At 33.3% G+C, this 23,254-nt stretch overlaps 1 protein-coding gene and 1 long non-coding RNA gene across 2 annotated transcripts; one reads left to right on the forward strand and one right to left on the reverse strand.

Annotated features, from left to right (window-relative positions):
- Window positions 1–975: 975 nt before the first annotated feature.
- LOC148277600 (thialysine N-epsilon-acetyltransferase-like) lies at window positions 976–6,353 on the reverse strand. Its single transcript, XM_088232690.1, has 4 exons — window positions 6,213–6,353; window positions 6,078–6,129; window positions 4,863–5,074; window positions 976–2,131 (listed from the first exon to the last, which is right to left on the reverse strand). The coding sequence occupies exons 1-4, from the start codon at window positions 6,276–6,278 to the stop codon at window positions 1,958–1,960; spliced, it is 504 nt and encodes a 167-aa protein (XP_088088816.1). The 5' UTR covers window positions 6,279–6,353; the 3' UTR covers window positions 976–1,957.
- LOC148277601 (uncharacterized) lies at window positions 6,268–7,272 on the forward strand. The gene is made up of 2 exons (XR_015823421.1): window positions 6,268–6,399; window positions 6,738–7,272. It is a non-coding gene; the product is annotated as an uncharacterized LOC148277601 (long non-coding RNA).
- The last annotated feature ends 15,982 nt before the right edge of the window (window positions 7,273–23,254 follow it).

Raw genomic sequence — 23,254 nt, forward strand, 5'->3', positions numbered from 1 at the left:
AAGGGCCACAATAATATTATATTTGAACTAATTAAAATATCTATACTCGTGCAGTCAGTAGCACTTTGCAGAAAGACCCTTCAGTCGAAAATAATTCAATAAATATACAGGATGTTCTTAAAACCCTGGCACATCCGAAACCACGATGCTCAGTATGGGCAAGAAGACATATTAGCATATTTAAATAAATATTTAGATCAAGGATAAAATTAAAAAGAACAAATAGTTGCTTACTTCGGCAGGGGAGAAGCGAGAGGAGCGCGGCCACGCGGTTGTCTGTGTATCAGACTCACCCCTCCTTGTTTTTTCCCCTGCAGAAATAAGCCACCATTTGTTTTTTGATATTTTATTTTTAAAATTTTTATTCGTTCTAAAAAAATATTTTAATGTGCCAATATGTCTTCTTGCTCATACTGATCATCGTGGTTTCGGATGTGACAGGGTTTAATGAACACCTGTATAACAACTTCGTTTTTAACCACTTTTTTTTCTACGGACCGGTTTCAAAGCTACACAAGCTTCTTTATCAACGTATAATTAACTAACGAATTCTATCAAATTTAATTTTACAGTGATTACTAAATATTAAAACGAAACATATGGGGCTAATATGTCAAGTCTTTTCGTCACGTTGTTCTTGTAAAGAGGGAAAGTGTGAAGTGAGATAGATACGATCTTTAAAACTAGGCAAATAAACAATATTTCCTTTAGTCCACTCCTGTCTGACTACAAATAAACAATATTTACCTTTGTCCACTCCTGTCTAGTTTTAAAGATCGTGTTCATCTCACTTTACACTTCCCCACTTTACAAGAACAACGTGACACAAATTTGGTATCACTATAGCTTAATTATCGTCTTTTCGGACTGCATAGATATGCTAACAATATAAAGAGTTTTAGTAAAAAATGGTAAATGATCCACTGTGTACTCGAGGTCGAGTACAGTGGATCACGAATAAATCACCAGTGGTTCTTCAATATGTGGGTAGAATTTATTTATTTATTATATGGCACAAGTGCCTTTAACAATATAAAATATAATATAATGAGTTCAGTTATAAATCAATATAAAAATATAGATATATAACATCAGATATATTTCTAATAGGTACCTCAGGTATACAGTGCATCATAATTCGCCGTGTACTACGGTATTTAATACACTGTACCCGATGCGGCCATTTCGATTTTCTAGTCAAACAAACACAAATGACTAAGTTTGTTCATGGTGGTATACGGTTATATGTAACCAGAATACAGGTAGTTTAAACTAAAAACAATGCCATATGAAAATGTTACATGCAAATTAGACAAGAAACAAAGAAAACACATATTAAATTTTTAGTTTTGAGACAAAAAAATAACTCATTGTCACAGCTACCAGCCGGTTAGTGGTGTTGTGGTTGTCCTATGAGACCTTCTTACTGTGAGCAAGATTAAATGATAGTGCTTATACTGTCGGTCTCGTGGTGGTCAGCGCGTTTGCCTACCATGCGCCAGGTCTCGGGTTCGATTCCCGACATGGTTGATATGAAATATTTATTTGAAAGGGTGTTTTCACACCAGAATATTTCATAGTCCTTGGACTGGCACCTGAAGCGTAAGACTGATCATCTTACCTTCATGTAACAAAAAATGGTTAATATACGCTGCGATTAGTGTGCCGAAAGGGAATGATGATGATGCTTATAATTTTACGTGTAGGGTACTCAATCCACTATACCCACCTGAGCCACTGTCAACTTCTTTACCCTACGGCGATGAATTTAAAAATCATTTCGTTGACAATTTCAATACGGCCACAATTATGGGTAGTTTAAGAAAAAGCGCAGTATTTTTTTTACTTATTTGAGACATTTTTGTCAATTTTACATTTACCAACAATTATTGTTTTGAAAACGGCATGAGTGTTTTAGTCTGTTCTTTATCAATGAATCGTGAATAATGTTTATGTTTTAATCCAATAGATTGGCTATTCCGATTATTTTGTCTTTCTGTATCCTAAGGCAAGTTCTCTTTTCTCGTTCACAGACATCATACGCCCCGTGTGCTTTGTAAAACTTGTCAGCAATTTCGTTGTCCACCAAAACATGCCAGTCTATTCTACTGCACCCATTATCGCGAGCAACCTGGAAATAAACACATTTTTGCACTTGATAAAAGTTTAACGTAAACTTAAAGAAAATCACACGCGTCGTTCTACGTCCTGACGATATGTAAAAGATACTGTAGCCTTATTCTGCAACTAATTTGTTTCGTAAATTCGTTCGTTATACCGTATGAGAGGGAAATAGAGCGGAATGCGATTTTGTCTGCGTTAAAGTGAGATATGACGAACGAACGGACTTACGAAACGAAATTGTGACAGAACTGCTGAACAAAAAGAACGTGAAACTATGTGGCAAAGACAAACAAGGATATGAAAACAGAGTATATAACGTTGCTGTGAATTTGGGTTGCTGAGGATTGGTGGAGCTCCTACCTCAGTTGGAGATCGACAGCAGACACGAGGTTGCTGTGAAATGCGTATTTATTACATGGCGAATAAATAGGGAATAGAGTCGCGCGAGTGTTAGGGCGATGAGGTGTCGAACTGGCTGCACTTGGACTGCATGCTATTCGGGCTGCCTGTTTGGGCTAACTGGCTAGGCTGACTGGGTGTGGTCTCTTTATAGACCACGTTCCTTTGCTGTTTATTTCCCCATGGTAGGAACCATGTTAATGTACTGCGGGACGTTGCTCTCGTCGCTATGTGCAATTCTCTCATATTTCCTGTAAAATTATTTAGCACGTGTGTGTGTATGTCATTGATCATGGACTATGAACCCCACAAGACTGATATTATACTGTTATTGATTAGAGATGACGTGTTTTTGCTGGACCTTTTTAAGAGTAAGATTAACTGCAAAATAAAAAAAATCATAAACTTATAATTGAAGCATTATTTTTTTGTTTATTCATTACGATATATCGATATGTTAAGACCACCATAAGTGCTGCAATATAAAATTTTATTTTATGTTTATATTTATGTTTATTGTTATATTTATGTTTATTGTTATATTTTTGTTTATATTTATATTTATGTTCATGTTCATGTTTATATGTTTATATGGTAGAATTGGCTCTGCACTTTATAGCCATTTTACTGGAATAAAAATTTAAAAAAATAAAAAATTACGAGCTTAACCCGGCAACGCTCTGCTATTGCTAGATTTGAGTTCTTGCTAAATAGATTGAATGAACACAATCGAAAGTTTGATACCAGTTATTGTATTTAGTTCAAATTAGATATGTACGTATACATGATTATTTATTATTATGATTATTTTTGTGCTTCGGTTTAGATAAATTGTAAAGACAAAGAATTTTGATAAATAGGTGTTCGATTATTGTTTTCCTGTCACTGTCTTGCAGATGCCTCCCCGACTATGGATGTAAAATTACGTAATTTTACCAAAAGTCGCGGTAAAATACTGCAATTTACGGTATTTTACGGTAATTTTCGGTAAGAAACGAATTTGAAGTACTAATTTTTATTTTTCAAAGATATTACATTTATGAGTAGCTTTGTTTTAGGACACTTTACATGACTGCAAAAACCAGGTTTAGATCCATCGGGTGGTTGTCGAGATTTATTAGAGGTATGGGACGTTCAAGGCATTCGGTATGTACTTTTTTCACTTTTTTTTATAAAAAGGGTTATGTTTTGAAACTTAACAGGATCGGTGGACATAGGGTCCTTGGTAAAACCTTAAGTTTGTGACCTTAAGATGATCGCCAACACATGTTTCAATAATTTGTCTCACTCTGTTTTATCTATGAAATCAACTGATACGACGTAACTTGTGATATATTATATTGTGTAGCTATATTATCAATTAATTGAACAAATAACTTACATAAAAGTTTATAAAAAAATAGCACAATGAATTCAGTCAGTATTAGGTATTCTCATTACAATTTGTTATTGTTCTACATTATCTCCGATTACAATTGAAATGTCAACTTGCCGATTTGTTCTAGAAATGAATAATGCCAAAAACGGCCGTGGCGAGCGCCATATGTCAAAAGAATCATCTCAAAGAATAATAGTCCTCAAGAAAAAATATTTAAAAATACTGTTTTCCAAATCAAGAATCTTCAAAGAATATGTGAAATCTGCACGTTTACTCTAAGAGGAAAATTCCGCCACTGGGTTTAAGATGTTCAAAATATAGTACACTTATTTGTATGAAGAAATAAGCTGGAGTAATCGGCTAGTCCTTGGCTCATTGCGCTGGGCGCGCTTTATTAATATTTATATTTATATTTAGAGATAAATACAAATGGTGGCAATGCTTTTTAAAAAATAGTAATTATTTGTTTGTTTTTCTGTAAATAAAGTTACCGCAAAACATTATTATGGATAGTCAATTATTTATCGTGCTATCTGGATGCTGTTGTCTCTTTCACACAAACACTTGCCACATAATAGCGTTATAAGTTATATCTTTGATCTCTCTCTTTTTTGGGTAAACAGAGTTATTGTTGTATTGGCTTCACTTTCAATCATACAATCATATAATTATTCATTGCATAACAAGGATAAATATTTTTTGCATTAAAATCTGCATATTTACGAAAAAATTACTTTTCAAATTCGGTGTGAAAATGTCCGTTTAAAGATTACAAAAAACACGACTTCAGCATAAAAAAAAAGATAGCTATATCAAGTCTTGTATCCTATGTGGACTCGTGGTACACCACAGCCACAAGAGTTAAGGCTCTGTAGATAAAAAATGTGATGTGTTTATTCAATTAAGCTTACAGTAATTCTTTGTTATTAAAATAATTTAATAATATGTACTAGGTACTTACTTTGCAAAACTCTTTGAATAGTCTGTGACCAATCTTTTCTCCTCGCAGCTCTTTTTTAACGTAAAAATCTTCAATATACATCGCCAGTCCTGACCACGATGAATACGCAAAGTTTCCAAGAATATAACCAACAAGATTATTGGTTTTCTTACACTCAGCTACAAAACTTATAAATTTAGGAGGCTGAATGTCAAATCCGTCCCGTTCCATGTCTAAAAATTAAAAAAAATATAATGTGTGAAATTACTTAATATGCTTAATGGTTTTTAAATAATGTTTTTAAAAATTACTTAAAGCTGAATAAGTTCAACTTTCAATTTTAACATTAAATTTGTCTTTAGCCTTACACATATTAAAATCTACAGAAGGAAAATGTTTATAAGGAATAATAGTTGATTATATGTTAATAATGCATGTAATTTATATAATTAAGATGAACTTGTACCTAGATAGACACAGACAATTTAAAAACGTTATTTTTCAATTTAAAAATTAACAAACTATTGCTGAATTAGATAATAAATACCTTACTCGTTTTAACGAAAAACACAAAGCACGTATAAAGTTTTGTGGTTTTCATACATTTTTTTTATTATTAATAGACAATTTAACTAAGCCAATTTTTTCTTTTTAAAAATTATTTATGGTCTAATCAACGCAATGGTTTTTTAAACTTTAGTATTTTTGAAATTACTCGGCGTGCGACGTCTCAAATTCTCTTTCCCTTCTTCTCAATGAGTTTTGCTAATTGGTGGGTTGGCTTACCGTAAACCAGAAATATATCACAACTGTCTTATCATTGATTGATTTGGAATAATTAATGACGTCATTTAAAGTATTTTGTTTTTATTAAAATGATTTCTTCTTCGTAAAATTTAACGCTCTAATTTTTACCGCCTGTACGAATACATTTTTTATTTTCAATTTTCCGTAGGGCTGAAATTTCTCATTATTTCGAGTGCATCCCAAATAAGATAAAAATCAGGGTAAAGTATAGTTTTTCAAAATTTTATATTTTACCCCGAAACTTCACACAGAAGTAAGTACTGCATATTTTGATGTTTTAGCTGGCAACATTTTACTAAAAAAATCAGAAGTGTCAGAGAATAGAGATAAATCAGATAAAGTTTGGAGGTTAGGTTCAAGATTCCTTTAAATTTTTTTCTCAATACTTGAGGATGCGATGTACACATTTAACTTGTTTTTATTTTTTACCTTCTGCTGAAAGTTTACATCCGTCTGGGTAACCTTCGAATGTAGCGAGCTCCTAAAAAAACCAAAGTCGATTATTGTTATGTCGTGTATGTAATATTTACACAATTGCAGATCAAATCACTGAAAACACATTACCACAATCATTGCCTGAACAATTTTCATGTCTTCACGTTTCGCATCTCGAATTACAACGGAAGACATGTTTTAAAATAAGACTTATGCAGTTTGTGAAATTATTCCCGCGATCTTGGCGTTGCGAAAATCTACGCGGTCGCACAGTATTATGAGTTTCTTCGAACTATAAAATATGAAGTAAAAATAGGTATAGAATTAGTTTTTATCCTTGTCTAGACTATTTAGTCAGAATATATTATGTAATTATAATATTAAGTATATGGTGTGTTTTATATAAAAAAAAGTAATTGGGTTTTTCATGTTATCTTAAAATATCGTGTTAAAAAATATGTAGGTACCTATTTCTTTTACGTTTAAAAATATGTACGTATTCCTTATCTTTACCCCTAGCTCACTAACCTTATATTCGAGTAACGGTGTGACTTACCTTTCGTCTGTCAGACAACGAAACAGAACATAAATATTAATTTAATCACTTTTGTTTTTTTATGACAAATTACCTTCCATAGCACTCTTAATTTTCAGGCCATCAATTAATTAAAATATTTTTGGAATTAACCTACATGGTACAGCTACTGAACATAGAGACAGTGTGTTCGCCACAAATGGGTCTTCTGCAGCTAGGGTTGCCAACCCTCCCGTTATTCCGGGATCCTCCCGGGAATAAGCTTATATTTTTTTGATCTCCTGACTCCCGACATGCAGATCTAATCACTCGGAATCTATTCCTGTATGATTATCATGAATGTCGTAATCATCATCATTCCCCTTTCCGCGCATCCCGTGGTGCACAGGGGCACTGCATTTGTAAACTGAGCGTAAAAATTCAGCATATTTCAATTATCTATGTAAGGTAAGTTGATCAGTCTTACGCTTCAGGTGCCAGTCCTGGAACGATAAAACAGTCCATCCTGCCAGGAATCGAACCCACGACCTCGAGAATGATAGGTGAACGCACCAACTACTACAGAAAGAGGCGGACTTATCTCGACCCGATTTCCTTATTCAGGATAATAATAAGTCTTATACAATGTGATAAATACAATAATAAAACAAAGGTTTACCTTCTGGTTTTATTTCACACACAGAACCGTATTTTTCATTCGCCTTTTCGGGTGAAAATGAATGTGGGAAAGGATTAAAAAGATGTTGCATTTATCCATTAATCCCAATCTACTATTATTTAATTTTACCTCTCGGATTTCCGATGGATTGAGTTGGCAACACTATTTGCAGCCCTTGCAGAAGTATTTCGTCATGCGACGTTTTCGGCGGGGCAATGGCTGCAAATTTTTCGCTTTTTCAGTCGTTCTACTTGTCAATTGACTACTGCATTTTTGGCAATTTTCAATTACATAAAAATATAAATTTTACTTATTAATATATAAGGATAAAAAAGTTACAGAACTACCAACCTTTCGTCTATCAGACGACGATTACCGCGCACCTGCAATCAATGCGTGCGGGTAACTAATTTTACTATTTACAGGGTACTATAGCCCCGCCACCCTATGCTCCTTGCGCTGCTCATGCTAATGCTCCTCGCGCTGCCGCCCTCTCGTCCGATGTTACCCTCTCCGCCCACACACTGCTCTACTCGCGCAATTAATCGCACTTGTCATTTGTCTTTCTATACAATGGACGATGAAGCTGTGACAGCGTGCGCGCTAAGCATTTTTAGTACAGCTAATTATATCAATGTATATTAATATGGAATATTTTAATGTTTTTTATTTTTTTTATTTCCCTTTTAAATTACTATAAAATAAAAAAGTACCTTATAATCTTTTACAGAATATTTTATTTTCTCTTTCTTATATTACACAAAAATATTTTACCTGTCTATTTATTATTTGTTTATTTGTTTATTTGTTTAAATTTAATGTTGTGCACACAGTGCTATGTTAATATAAATCTAGACAATATTACAAACAAAAACTAAACCTAACACAGCACCAATTACGTACACAACACAATATATGAAATAACTATCTAACAATACAACAAGATGTAAGAAGAATTTGTGTAACTTTAAACATTGAAGTAGGGCACACATAAGCAAATTCCCTTATGTGCTCCAATAATAACAATAATAATATTAGTGATACTATACATTAAAGTCTATAAGACTCAGTTTCCGTTTGTAGCAGAGAGCTGAGTCGTTAAAGATGTCTAAATTGTACATCTTCTCAATTTTAGAAAAATTACAAACTGCTCTTCCTAAGAGCGAATTTTGAGCTGCTCTGGTGTTACATTTGTTGTAGCTCAGTAATACAGTATGTCGAGTGCGACGAATAGGAGTATTAAAGTTTATTTCAGACAGCAAATCGGCACAATCAATCCGATTATTTAGCAAATTATAAATAAATAATTGATCCGCAATCATACGCCGTTTATGAAGACAAGGTAACTTTAAATTACTGACATTAGGGAATTTACATTGGATGTACTTATGAAATTTATTTTGTACTTTGTCTATTAAATTTATATAAATGTTGTATTGGGGATTCCAAATGCAGGAAGCGTATTCTAAGTGACTTCTGACTAATGAGGTGTATAGTACCAAGGTCGTGCTTGGATTTTTGAATGGTTTACAAACTCTCATTAGGAAGCCTAACATTTTATATGATTTAGATAGAATAGCCTCTATATGAGTATTAAAATTAAGTTTTGTGTCCAAAATTACTCCCAAATCCCTGCAGCTGTTTTTTTTTTGGATATTAATATTGTTAAAATTATAGGGAAAAGTTATTGTTTTTTTGTTTCTAGTAAATGTCATTTTATGGCATTTCGAAACGTTTAAAGCTAGGTCGTTCTCTTGGCAGTAAGTTGAAAACCGGTTTAAATCGTTTTGCATGGCATCACAATCAGAAATAGAATTAATAGAACAGTATATTTTCATATCATCGGCATATACACTAAATTTACAGTGAAGAAAGCATTTGGAAATATCATTGATATAATAAATAAACAGTAAAGGGCCCAGATGGGATCCTTGTGGCACTCCTGAAATTACCTCGACAGGGTTAGACTTAACACCATTTACAATAGTAATTTGGTTGCGGTTACTTATGTAAGATTTTATCCATCTTTTCAAGTCACCGTGTATTCCCAACGAAGAAAGTTTATTGATCAGGATGTTATGATTAACGCGGTCAAATGCTTTTGAATAATCAGTGTAAATTGTGTCGATTTGCTGTCTTTTATCCATATTTTTATGCAAGAAGTCAATAAATACTGCAAGATTTGATGTTGTTGATCTACAACGAACAAAACCGTGCTGGTAAGGGACAATTAGTGAACTTGTAACTGAGTATAATTGGTCGTAGACGATCCTTTCTAGAACTTTGCTTAATATTGGCAATTTAGCTATCGGTCGATAGTTAGTGACGTCGTGTTTATCTCCACTCTTAAAGATTGGAGAAATAAAGGCTGTCTTCCACCTATCTGGGAAACAACTTTGTTTTATAGATTTTTTAAATATTGCACAAACGGGTGGAGTCAAATTATGAGCACAGTTACGTATGAAAATACCCGGCAGACAATCAATACCAGGTCCCTTTTTTGGGTCTATGCTTAGTAGATATTTAAGCGTGTTACTTTTGTTAATATTGATTGTAGAGATTTCAATAGATGCAGAATCAATAAAATTGTTACGAAAATGTGTTGCCGTTGGATTTGAAAATACCGATCCGAAATAGTCCGAGAAAAGATTCGCTACCCCAGTGTTATCTTGTGCTGTTATAGAATTATATGTCATGTGATCGGGAATTGTTGGGGTTTTTCTTTTTGATTTCACGTAGGACCAGAATTTTTTAATATCCATTTGGATACCGAGTTCAATTGAATCAATATATTTTTTATAATCTGACTTTGATATTTTTTTCTGCCTATTTCGTAACAGAGAAAATGATTGATAATCTAATGGGTTACGGGAAAGCTTCCATTTTCTATGAAACTTTAGCTTTTCTTTTGTGACGTTTTTTAAGGCGGGAGAATACCAATCAGGAAATTTTCCTGTTAATATTTCTTTTGTTGGGATATAATTTTCTATGACATCCTCAATGATTTGGTAAAAATTATCGACAGCTGCGTTAACATTTGGGGCATTTATAACTAGTGACCAATCAGAATCTTTAAGAGACTGATTGATAGCTTGATAGTCTGCTTTGTGGTAAAGTTTTACAATTTTTTTTATTGGTTTTGGTTTGATTAGGTTTGGAAACTCGATGTTTATAAGGATGGCGCTATGATAAGCGTCTTCGGGAACGAGAGGAAAATCCGATGTTTCAATTGAGACAGGAAAGTTACTAATGACGAGATCGAGTATGTTTCCGTGTGAGTTCTTGATATCATGAAACTGTTTGAGGTTAGAGAAGGATAGACAATCAGTCAACGCTCTTGCGCATAGATCATTACGCGCGAGTGGTTGACTGAAAGAGTCGTCGGTATGACATGGGCCATCAGTAATTATATTCCATTGGATATGAGGTACATTATAGTCACCGACTATTAGGAATAAATCGTTTTGGAATTTAGAGGTAAGTTCGCAGATTTGGTTTGTGTGGCTTGAGAATATTGCAAGTCTTTCAGACGCAGTTAGTTTGGGGCCAGTACCCGGTAAGTAAACACAACACAAGTTTAGTCGAAAGTTAGATTGGTTGAGTTTTTTTAAGTTTATAGAAATCCATACATCCTCTGCATCCGAATTCCAGGATGAGTGTGATTGAACATTGAGATTTTTAAGGATCCCAATTAATGCTCCACCTCCTTTTTTTTTACCTTGTTTATTATTAATGTCACGATCAGTTCTATATACATGGTAACGGGAGTCAAATAGCTCTTCGTCGGCTATTCCTTCGACTAACCAAGTTTCTGTTATTAAAATAAAATCAAAGTTGTTGATTAGAACATTGGATAGGAACTCATGCGTTTTAGATCTGAGTCCCCTAGCGTTTTGGTAGTAGACTGTAAGTAACTCAGGCATAAGTAATATTTGGATACAATAAGATAAACAATGTCTGAAGTAAGAATACGAAAATGAGCAGTATTAAAATATTGAAATTCGAATGAGAAGTATTTAACTCAGATTCAAACACACATATAATATTAGAACGTATAACATATGTGTATCTAAATTCTGTAAAATAATGAAAATCAATGATATAAGTGGAATCAGTTGACGATAAAAATATTGGTAAGTAAAATTCCTTATGACTAAAACATATGAGCATGTAATACTGTAATAAAGTACTATAATATAGGCGGTGTATACTTATTAAAAGAAAATAAAAAATAACTAAGACAGGTAATATTATGCCCGTTAGAAAAAATGAGATCGAATTTATAAATCGACAAAGAATAAAGAAAATAAAAAGGAAAATAAAAACCTCAGCCATAAACATATTCAAGTTGGAAGAGTGTTTTATGTTACAGTAGAAAAAGAAATTGGTAGTGTAGTGTATAATAATGTGTATTTGAGTATCAAATGACAGTGAGTTACAATCGGTGACACAAGCGCCGGCTAAAACGCCAATAAGTTTATAAGTAAATTTGAGAAAGTTAAAAATAATTACAACCTTTCGGTGAGGTTTTTTAACACTGTTGTGCAGTAAACGTAAATCGCTTCTGAAGTCTCGTTTTTTCGTAAGTAAATTTTTGAGTTTTTCACCCACAAAAAATTGAATTTATGTTTAATTTTAATTTCTTTAGCGGACCTCAGAAGTGATTTACTTTTCCTTGTTAGGTGATCGTTAACATAAAACTTCTCTGCACCCGACAGTCCGATTTCTTCCAGCGATACACCCTTCTTCTTCCTGATGGCTCCAAGTAGCTCGTCTTTTTTAGTTCTCGACACGAGTTTCACGATAATGTTTCTGGGGAAAGATTTCGATATATTCCGTTTTTCTACAGGTCTACGAGTCACGCGATGGGCATTAATAATATCTTCTTTTTTTATTGTACATCCGGATGCCGCTCCGATCTTACTGACGAGGTCAGAAAGTATTTCATTGCCGGATTCCGGTAACCCGCTTATCTCAATGTTTTCATACTGCAGCTGTTGTTCCCTCTCTAAGCTGTCCCTTTCTAAATGCATGAGATTTATTTTTAAATTTTCCACTTCTGTTTCCAGGGAATCAATTTTTTTCAATTTGGTCTCAAAGTCTATAATCTTTGAGGAAAGTTCCTCTATTGTTTTGCAATTAAATGCAATGGTTTGTTCAAACGCATCTAACCGCAGATTAGTAGTATGAAGTTGGAAGGTTAATTTTTTCATTTCCTTTAACAACGTTAATTGAGAAGATTCCAGGTCATTTGAAAAATCGTTATTCACTGTATTTTGTGCCGAGTCTTTGCATTGGTCGCATTTCCAGTTAGCTTTTCGATCAGTTGACATTTTTTTGAAACTATTCTCCGAAATTTTCATGCAAGAGAAATGAAATGTTTTTGTGCACTTTGAGCACTTGAGATGCTCACTGCTTCGAAGCGGCTTAATGCATACGCTGCAGTTTGTATCCATAGTATCCCGGATAGTTTAGTTAGCACCAAAGGGTCAGTGTGAAAGAGATAACACCAGTAGTGTTAGTAAGCGGCGCGGCGTGAGTACTGAATATTAAAAACTATATGAATACACAATAGGTTGAGCAGCCCTGAATTTGTCGCTCCTGCCGTATGAAGTATGTAGTGCGTAGTGAGTATCTACGCACCTAGTGTTGCACGGGTATATGGTGGGTGCAAAGTCCAATTCCTCAGTAATATGAAGCGGATTGGCTGTTGGCGAACACAAGACTATCACCAACCAATCACGAACACACAAGAAGTTTACAACGATCTAAGAATATTGGTTGAGTATTGTAATTAATAAAATTTTCAAAATAGGTTTAACAATTGTTCGTTAGAAATCTGAATTTCATTTATTATTCTTCTGTTCACGCTGGTAGTTATTGTTAAGTTAAAGTTTAGTTTATAATGAAAAACGTAGTAAATATCACTGTTTTTGCTATTATTTTGTGACAGCTAAACGAGTTAGTATACACTTCGAACACTGATGTACGCGTAATTATAGGAGCAAAAATTCATAAACATTTCTTGTATACCCACGAACAGGCCATGCCTTTGTGGGATTTTTTGTTTACTATTTTTACTGTTAATATGTATTTCATTGCTATGTAATTATCCTTTATTTTTTTAATACTTTGTTTCACCTCTTATGTATATTGTAAATAAAACAACCAAAAAATAAATTTAAAAAAAATTAATTAAAAAATGTCATTCAAAGAAATATACATAATTAAAAAGTGACGCGTGCGTCTTGTGCGAGCGCTCGATGCGTACTGCGACCGCGCGATCATGTGGCCACCAACTCGCGCTCATATTGCCGGTCCTTTGATTCACGCTCGAAAAACCGACAAAATAGGGAGCGGTGGGCACGACGAGGAGCATGACGTGCGGCATGACGAGTAATGTTGCCACACTACGTCTCTGCCTCCTTGCCCCGCTACTTCCCATGCCACTTGCCACTCGTCGAATGTGTGGCAGGCCCACTAGATGTGGGCAGGAAGGCGGGCGGAGGGAACTTATAGAAACAGCAAAAGCACGACAAATGGTTAGTGATCTTGGGTCAAAAATGTTAATTTAGCCTTAGCTGCAGTGGTGTATTTATTTTATCATCATCAACATCATTCCATGTCCGCTCCCTAGTTGGATCATCTGGTTTCCACGAAGGTCCTCCAGGCATCTCTGTCGGCTGTAGTTCTGACATGAACCGCCGACAAACAATTAGCAGTGGACGTCCAGGACGTCGAGAACCTGATGCTTTGTAAAGTAGGCAAGGATGGTTAAGGCTCTCAGGAGGCATCCGCAGTACATGGCCCAGCCAACCGTAGCGCCTCCGCTTGATGACAGTTGTCGCCGGAGTTTGCTGCGTCCGTCCTCTTATTACTTTATTTCTTACCAAGTCAAACCACCGCACACCCAAGATTCTTCTGATTTCCAGATCAAACCTTCGGTATTTTAATTCTGAGTTGGTAAATCAGGCTTTTGCAATACCTAGTGATAGCCAAAATTAAAGTTTTAGCCATTTAAAGTCAACAGGTTTTGGAATACGAATAGAAAACAAAATGATTGGCAATAGAGACAACTTTTGTTAGAGGATGTCATGCGCAATCAAACTTGGAATGGTCTTTCTATTAATTTTAGTCAGTGTCTTAAATTGGCAGTAACGAGTGGAGGTGTATAAAAAAATTGCAGTAAAACATATTCTAAATATTTCATGCAAATGTTACACTGTAACATGCGTAAAATATTTTCTTTGTTGCATTTAAAAGGTTGAAAATACCTTTCCACTAGAATTTAGGAAGGTATAAACCAAGTAAATAAAAATTGAATAAACATTATTATCAAATACAACTGTGTAAAAAAGTATTGTTACATTGTAAATGTGTATTTTATCTGCAAAATTATTTGATTCAAAGTCTAAGTTAGTGTGACAACCTAATGTGGTCATTTTGCAGTAAATAAAATCTGAAATTACAGGATTTTAGGTAAAATTACCGGCCACCGAGTTTATTATACTTGTAGACTTGACCAAAATGATGTCTGAAACCGAAATACAAAACATCCTAAAAAATACTGGACGTTAGCTGTAGATTTTTTTCTCCAGGCTCAAGAGTTTTTTTCATTTTTGGATGGGAAAAGTGAATTGCAGTGTATTTTTTTTTTTTAAATACTCATTTCCTGAAAAATATAATAAATGAATTATTAAACAATCCTGTATTTACTGTTATTAATCAATAATCCAGTATAAGTCATCATTAAGATAAGTGTTGCTATCTCATATACAGATATTGAATTATTTATTAAATATTTAATCAATATTTATTTATTGATGCCTAAATTCGGGAAAATTTACACATTATTATTTTTTTACACAAAAATTTCAAACATTAATTTTATTATTAATGTGACATTAATAATAAAATAAACATTTGACGCACTGACTTTGTGATTTTCCAAATTAAATAATAATTTAACTGTGTATATTTAATTTGTGTAAAATCACTCTAATAAATTTAATATGCCAACTGATTTGGATACATGACTGTTTCTTTTGTCCCGGCTTAAAAATTAGATTACTCAAAATATTTAAATCTTACTAAAGCTGACATTTATAATTTACAAGTAAATCTATGTACCTACATTTACATCTACGAACATGTGCTAGTGTTTCACGTCAGAATAGAGATTCTCGGAAAAGGAATAAGCCGTAGGAAGTAGGAAGTGCCGGGGTCCACATTCGTGAGGTGCGCCGTAAGAGGTGCTGGCGAGGTAGAAACTCCTCGCTCTCACGTCTTTCACCCAAAGGTCCTTTGCTGTTATTTCCGTTCATGCGTGATCGATATTTCCATTTCTGGTAAAATACAATTTTAATTTTCTTCAAAATATCAATAGTACGCGGTTGTAGTATTGTATACGAAAATTATGAATTATTAGTGGCTATCGTGAGGCATCCGTAGTTTATGTATGACACCAGACTAATCACTTCTGCTTGAAACATTTGTTACTGTCTTTTGAAAACAAATAAAAATAACTGCCCGTTTGAGGATTGACAAATTAAAAATTATTCGTACTTTTTTTATTTATTAGTCTGTTAAATGTTGATTAAAAATCTAGGGCCTGTATTTAGATATGCCTATTTTTATATATTCTTTACTCAGGTAGACATCTCATTTGATAATTTTATCATTGTAATAAAAACAATTATCTAGTCAATAAATAGAAGATATGTGTATGTTTAATTTTATTTATTTATAATAATGGAGGTTCAAACCGTCAGTAGGGTCGCAGTGAGTCACATATTGCTGGAGGGTGTGATTCTATTAAATGCTGCGAATGCCCAGTTGCATTCCGCCGGCGCGGCGGCACTACTGACTAGTCCACGCCGTGAACCCCGGGCAATGGGATCACACTCATAACGGTGTGATCACAGCAGATAACGAGAGGATGAAAGGCGATTTTCTGGCGCCTTCAAACCAGAACCAACCAGCTAAGAGAAGGTAACCCTGACAGAAAAATCCACCAGAGAGGGCAACGGGAGACCTCTCTGGTCATCTTTTCCCGGTAATCACTATGGCGAGTACGTCCAATAAGCAGTTGTCCTGGCCTCGGAGTAGCGCAGGACCAAAATGCTGTAGTGATCGCCAACGTCGGGGAGACCTGATAAGGCACCGCAAGAAGAATAATAATGGATTACACTTATTTGACATTACGATAATTAAATTAGCATGAACTAATGTTAAATTAACTTATTTAAATGCTATTTTAAAAACACAATTGAACCACAGTACCTACTTAGTACAAATAAAAATTTAGAGACTTACTTACTTATCGGCTCCGAACAGTGTAGCGACAGATATCGCCTTGTCAGTGGCCATCCTCAAATTATTATCATCACAAGTTAACTGCATTTGTGGACACCACAGCAGATGAGGATCATCCTGCACCTCTCCACAATCGCAGTTCATGTCATCTCCCTCCAGAAAACCCCACCTACCTTGATTGTATTTGCACCTAGACACCCCTACCCTTTTGCTAGAGTGATATGGATATATGACAAACGAACGAACTTACGAACCGAAATTATCACAGAATAAGCCTGCTAGTTTTTGGGAATATAAATATTGAATATTCTACAAGCTTCTACATAGATGAATTGAAAACAAATTGCGAATAAATTAGTAATAAAATAAAAAAAATGTGTTAATGTCTTCAAGCCGTCGTCGTTTTATTACAGTATTATTTAGTGAATACATATAATTGGATGGCAAGCCCTACTATGTATACATTTTATATGGTTTTTTAAAAAAATAAATAATTTAACATTTACATCTGTTTGTATACGAAATAAATAAAATAAAATAAAATATACGAGTAATATATAACGCGTTTACTGAAATAGTAAACGTCACTCGAATTCTGTTTGCATCGGAATTTTGGAACATGAAGTAAGTACTTTTACTGAATATATGATATTTTTTTAGTATTATTTTTACACCTTTATTTACTATATTTTTATTTCTTTCTTTACCGAAAAGATTATAACGATATTGACACGTTTAGTTACTTGACCTCTCACATTTCAATTACCCAAACGTTTTTATCACTAAATTTACACGTTTTCAAGTACTGTTTATCAATGAATAGATACGTTTTAAAGTAGTTCACACATATGTACATATACATATTGTTAAATAAATAAAATATTATATTCCACATTCAATTGTAATTACAACATTGTTCTTTATTCGTCTAACTTGTGTTGTTTTTTTAATTTATTTAATTATTTTGCGCATGTCGCACAAGTTAATTTTAATTCTTATTTTATTATTTATTATTTAATAATTTTACTATTGTTTTTTTCTTGAGGGTTTTGCACAGCATTCTGCTATTAAAAATCTAGAGGTTTAAATTAGCTTGTGAGAACTCAGATTATATGTATTTTTAAACTGCAATAAAATATAAACGATTTAGGTATTATATATTTGTTATGTATGTAAAAAACGAAGCATATGTATTTTTTATATCTCAGAAGAAAAAAAATCATAAATTATCCGGTTGATTTGAAACAAAAGTTGTTCGAATGGATGCCAAAATGGCAAATTATTATTAGTTGGATCGTGGACAGAGTTTCATCAGATCTTAATTTTAAGCCACAACTTTACTGGAATCCCCATTTAAAAACACAATCGGAAAATAGGGGAAAATAATGCAAATACCTCCCTCTAATTTAATATTATGTAATCAACAATAGTGAATTTTATTATGAGTCTCATTTACATATTTTTAAATAAATTTTTGTTATTTCCTCAGGTTAACCTTTTCTTTTATTTCGTTCTTATTTTATTTACATTTTTTAGATCTTAATTTTAATAGGTACTTTTAATTTTCATATTATTTTTATTTTTTCTGTAGATATGAATTTAAATTTTCGATTGACTTTGTTTTTTGATTATATTTATGAGCACAAACTATTTATACATGTGTTTATTTTTTTTTCCTATATTTAAAACATATTTTAGTTAATTGCTATTCTTTAATTTTAATTGTATTATTTTACTCTATTTTCTTACTTTAAAAAAAATATATATTTCTTTAAACTATTTTTATCTGGTTTTGTTTAGTTTTTTTCTTAATAATATTTTTCAAATCATCAAAACAAAATTATACATTTCAATTATTTTATACGTATACAGTATTATGTCTGTACTTTTTTTATTTGATTATTAATTAAAACTAATGTCTTAGCACCCGATGACAATCTATTATTGAATAGTTTATCGGGACAATAGATATTTGAATACTTTGTTTTCTTTATAATGTTGTAATAATGTGTATATTTTATTGAATAAAGACTCTATGAAAAAAAACACTTTTTAACCGATTGCCTAAACTAGATAAAGAACAAAAGACGCACGAAGCGGAATCAAAAATACATTAAAAAAAACTTCACCGTAAGGTCAACAGATGTCACCTATGAGGAAGCGTCAAAAAAAGTGAAGGCACACTTGCTTTGACTAGACACGTACATACAACTTCTGAAGATTGTGTTGATGAGAAAATTACAAATTAGGCTGAATATTGCAAAACGTTAAAAAGTCTTTTAAAAAAGGATTAAATCTATTTTAAACTCCTTGAATATTTTTTCAATTATTTGAGTTGTTTGTTTCATGTAAGATGCTTAGGCTACAAGATTACAGAGAGCTCCTTCGGGCAGCTTTTCTCGTTTGACAACGAGCAAATTTTCCGTGTATGTGGGCACCGCCAAGGAGACTTATGTCCTCAGATGCGGTGTGCGGTATGTGGTGGGCAAGCTGTTAATAAATAAATACCTAGATTGTCACAATTGTAATTTTCTCGGTCGAGGTTTTTACTCCAGTTAGTCTACACACATTCGGAAATCAAAATGTTTGACTCGATAAAAAAATATATTTAGTGGACTTGTAACAATGTTATTCCAAGTCCCCGTATATTATGTGCAGTAAAGGTAGTATAAACAGATAAAACCCCGTAATATTAGGAATTGAGGGGAGAATAACTCCTTAAGAAATGAGCACCGCCATGTGTTCCCTGTTCATATCTCCAGAGCGGAAAAAATATGATCTAATACAAACTAATAGCTTTATAATCCAACAGAAGAGCATAAAATACGTTAGCCTCGAGTAAATAATATTTAATTTCATAATACTCTCGCCATTTCACACTCGATTTGGCCGAAAATTGCCCGAAACTTCGGCTCAGCCGAAATCAGCGGTCGGGATGTGTCGGATTACGTTCGGCTGTAGGTACTCGGGTGGAAAATTACCAGAGTAGAGAAATATCACATTCTACGAATACCGATAAAATGGATTTAAAATATCAATAGTATTTTCAAAATCAATATGGATATTGTGAAGAAATGTTTTCATACATAAATGTGAAAAAAGAAATTCAATAAAAATACGTTCGTAGAAAAACGCGACGTGTTTGGCCTTGGTTGTTGTGACGTCAAGATTTGTGACATTGTTTTTCACAAATTTCAATGGCAAGAACAAATGAACATGAACGTGACGTATTAGGGGCGTGGCCAATGGAATCACCGTTTTTGCAGGAATTCAAAATTACAAATTTAATAGTATTTTTTATGGTACTAATAATTATGAAAAAAAAAAAATTATAAATTTTTTTAGATTTTATTACTTTAAAAATAAAAATAAATAATTGATATTTCCCTATTAGAGACGTTGGATTGTTGTCCGTTCAAATAATTCCATTATTGTATTGCTTTTGTCTAACATAAAAAATAATAACTATATTAATTTATGATTTGATGACTATAGTCTTGGAGTATGTATATACTCTAAGACTATAGTTAATAATAATAATAATAATAATGTTTGGATAATTTATATAGCGCCATGTTTGTGAAAATCACTTTAAGTACGCTGTACAATAAATAAATATCCCAACACGTCTTGCAGCTACAGAGAGCATGGACGGTTGGGATTCTAGTTCCTCGTCTCTAATTATGATATATTACAATTATGATATATATGAGCTAGATAACAGAACGTCTTGCAGCTACAGAGCGCATGGACAATAATAAATCTATCCCCTATTTACATTTTTAGTTTTAAATTTTTTATTTGATGTGAAGTTTAGAGTTTAAGTGATATTTTAAAAACGAAATAAAAAGCAAATTTGTAAAATTAGAATTTAGATAACAACAAGTCTTGCAGCTATTGAGCACATGGACGGTTGAAATTCTAGACCCCATTTACTAAATTTAGATATTTGATAGTTGATAACATTTACATAATATGATAAAAATAATATGATAGCTAACACCACAAAAAGTCTTGCAACTTCAAAACGCATCGACAAATGGAATTTCAACAACATAAGAATGATTGTAAAATAAAATAAATAAAACAAATAAAATAAATAATATAAATATATTTTTTTGTTTTTGTTTGTTTGAAAAGAGCTCAAATATTATTATCGTCAATGAGACTCAGCTTCCGTTTGTAGCGGAGAGCTAAGTAGTTAAATAAGTCCAAATCGTACATCTTCTCAAATTAAGCAAAATTACTAATTACTCTTCCTAATAGAGAATTCTGAGCTGTCTGATATAATACAACATACCAACATTAAAACAATAACACATAGTACATCAACTTAGAAATAAGAAAGACACATTCGATTTGAAACAACCAAATATTTGAAAAATCGTCAGGGAGTTCCCAAGTCAAATCCATTCCCCCAAGGAAAATCCAGTTTCGAAATTATGTCTTTAAAATCTGTTTAGTCCTTAAGAGTTTAATACGCTCTTCCTTTCTTCTTTCTTACTTTCATGTACTACGAGTAGATGATCGAGATAAGCTTTATTAAGTGTATCAATGCAGTGCCCCACGCACCATCGGGTGCGGATAGGAGTTAAATGAATAAATTAGCTGTAAGTTTATTTCCGCTATTTCCTGTTTAGTTTCCTGACCCGAGTAATTCGAACATAAATCTCTAGTCATCTTGAAAACAAGCAAATGTATATTGATTCCCCAATCTCTCGCAAGATTTGTAAAAAACTACAAGTTTTAATCCACTTTTCCTCCGCGGGGCGACATCTTCTCGCTTTTATCTCCGGCCAAGTTTATTTTTATTGAATAACTTAAAGTTGGGGCGAATTACCGACGAAAGATTAGATAAATCGAAGATGTGTCGTATATTAAGATATTCTAACGACATCGGGCGAGGCTAAAACTTAAATCGGATTAATATATTTCAAACAGCTTGCTTTCTTCAACAATGTTTTTAGTATGTTCAAATGTTTGCAGACAGGCTGGATTTCCCTCCCTTTGACGAAAACTCAACAATTGTTTAATTTTCAACTTCATTTCACTTTTTTTTTTGTGCCACTGGCCCTAAGTAAGTTTAGTACTGGCTGGTTAGTACTGGAACTGGCCCTAACTTAGTTTGGCTGAGTAATAAATGAGATCACTCGCAAGAGATCAAAGTCAAAATAGAGATGGCGCGAGACTGCTTTTTCAGGAGGCGAGACCTTCTTTGCAGCAGACTTAAATTTATACCTCCGAATGTGCATTGCTCGATTTTACGTCTTCTCAGTACTTTTTTACGGCGTCGAAACGTAGACACTCACCCAAAACACTTCAAAAAAGATCGAAGCCTTTGAAATGTGGTGCTACAGGAGGATATTAAAAATCTCCTGGGTGGATAGAGTCCGAAATAATAATGTTCTCCGACGGATGGAAAAAGATAAAGAGGTGCTGAAGACCATAAATAAATGAAAACTTGAGTACTTTGGGCATGTGATGAGAGGCGAAAATATAAAATTTTACAAGTCATTCTACAGGGAAGGATTGAAGGAAGACACAGTGCAGGTAGAAGGCGCATTTCTTGGCTTAAGAACTTGCGCGACTGGTTTCATTGCAGCACCCAGTCTTTGTTCAGGGCAGCTGCCAATAAAGTAAGAATCGCAAAGATGATTTCCAACCTCCATCGGGGAGAGGAACCGTAAGAAGAAGAAGAACGAAAAGAAAAATCAACCAAAAAGTGTTCAACCTTGAAAGCAACAATGAAGTGATACATAACATAAGTAAAACCTAAAAACCAACCCTTTGGTTAGTAGCCACCCCACCGCTTTTTTTTCTTTTTATTTGAAAATTTATTTATTAACCCTTACAGATTATTACATTCATTTTACAAAAATAACATATAACTTTTTATTCATGCTCTGTTGTTGATAATAATATTTTTTACATCTATTGAAAAGTTTGAAACTTTTGAAGAGTCTTTTGTTTAGTTTTGTCTGATAGTTTATTGTATGATTTCAGTCCCTGATTTATTAGTCTCGATTGTCCTTGTCTCGTTTTGGAATGTTTATTTTATTTATTTATTTATTTTATTTATTTAAAACTTCGAGTATGTACAAAGAATAAGTACTTTGGCGGACTTATTGCTAAAAGCTATATCTTCCAGCCAACTAAAAAACAGACTGGTCAAAAACAAAGCAAAATCTATTTAATTAAAAATTACAGCTGTTTTTTATTTAAAACATATGGCTTGTACATATTAACTTTAAAAAGTACATTATGTTGTATATATTAAAGGATGAGGAATGTGGGATAAGTTAATGAGTTTGGAAGGAGAGAGAAATAGGAACTAAGGAAAAATAAGGGATCATCATCATCATCATTCCCTTTCCGTACCTAATGGTGCAGTGGTACACCAATCGCAGCGTATCTTGATCATTTCATTTTCTTAGATGAAGGTCAGAAGATTAGTCTTACGCTTCAGGTACCAGTCCAGGGACTGTAAAATGTTCTAGCGTGAAAAACACCCTTTAAATAAATATTTCATATCAACCATTTCGGGAATCGAACCCGAGACCTCTTGCATGCTAGGCATACGCGTTGACCATTACACCACGAGGCCGACTTCTGGATTCTGAGGATATATGGTAATGTTTCAGGCGGTTTCTTGAAGGTGGCTAA

The sequence above is a fragment of the Micrasema longulum genome, unplaced genomic scaffold (genome assembly GCF_059751315.1).
Source record: "Micrasema longulum isolate JH-2025_06_02 unplaced genomic scaffold, ASM5975131v1 h1tg001009l, whole genome shotgun sequence".
NCBI classification, from domain to species: Eukaryota; Metazoa; Arthropoda; class Insecta; order Trichoptera; family Brachycentridae; genus Micrasema; species Micrasema longulum.

Bases quoted from the DNA above. Each gene is read 5' to 3' on its own strand.
- LOC148277600 (XM_088232690.1), bottom strand. From the start codon at position 6,278: ATGTCTTCCGTTGTAATTCGAGATGCGAAACGTGAAGACATGAAAATT. The intron at 5,075-6,077 runs GTAAAAAATAAA...TTTAATTTTTAG, and splicing joins ATGTAAACTTTCAGCAGAAG to ACATGGAACGGGACGGATTT. The intron at 2,132-4,862 runs GTAAGTACCTAG...GTTTATTTCCAG, and splicing joins TATTCAAAGAGTTTTGCAAA to GTTGCTCGCGATAATGGGTG.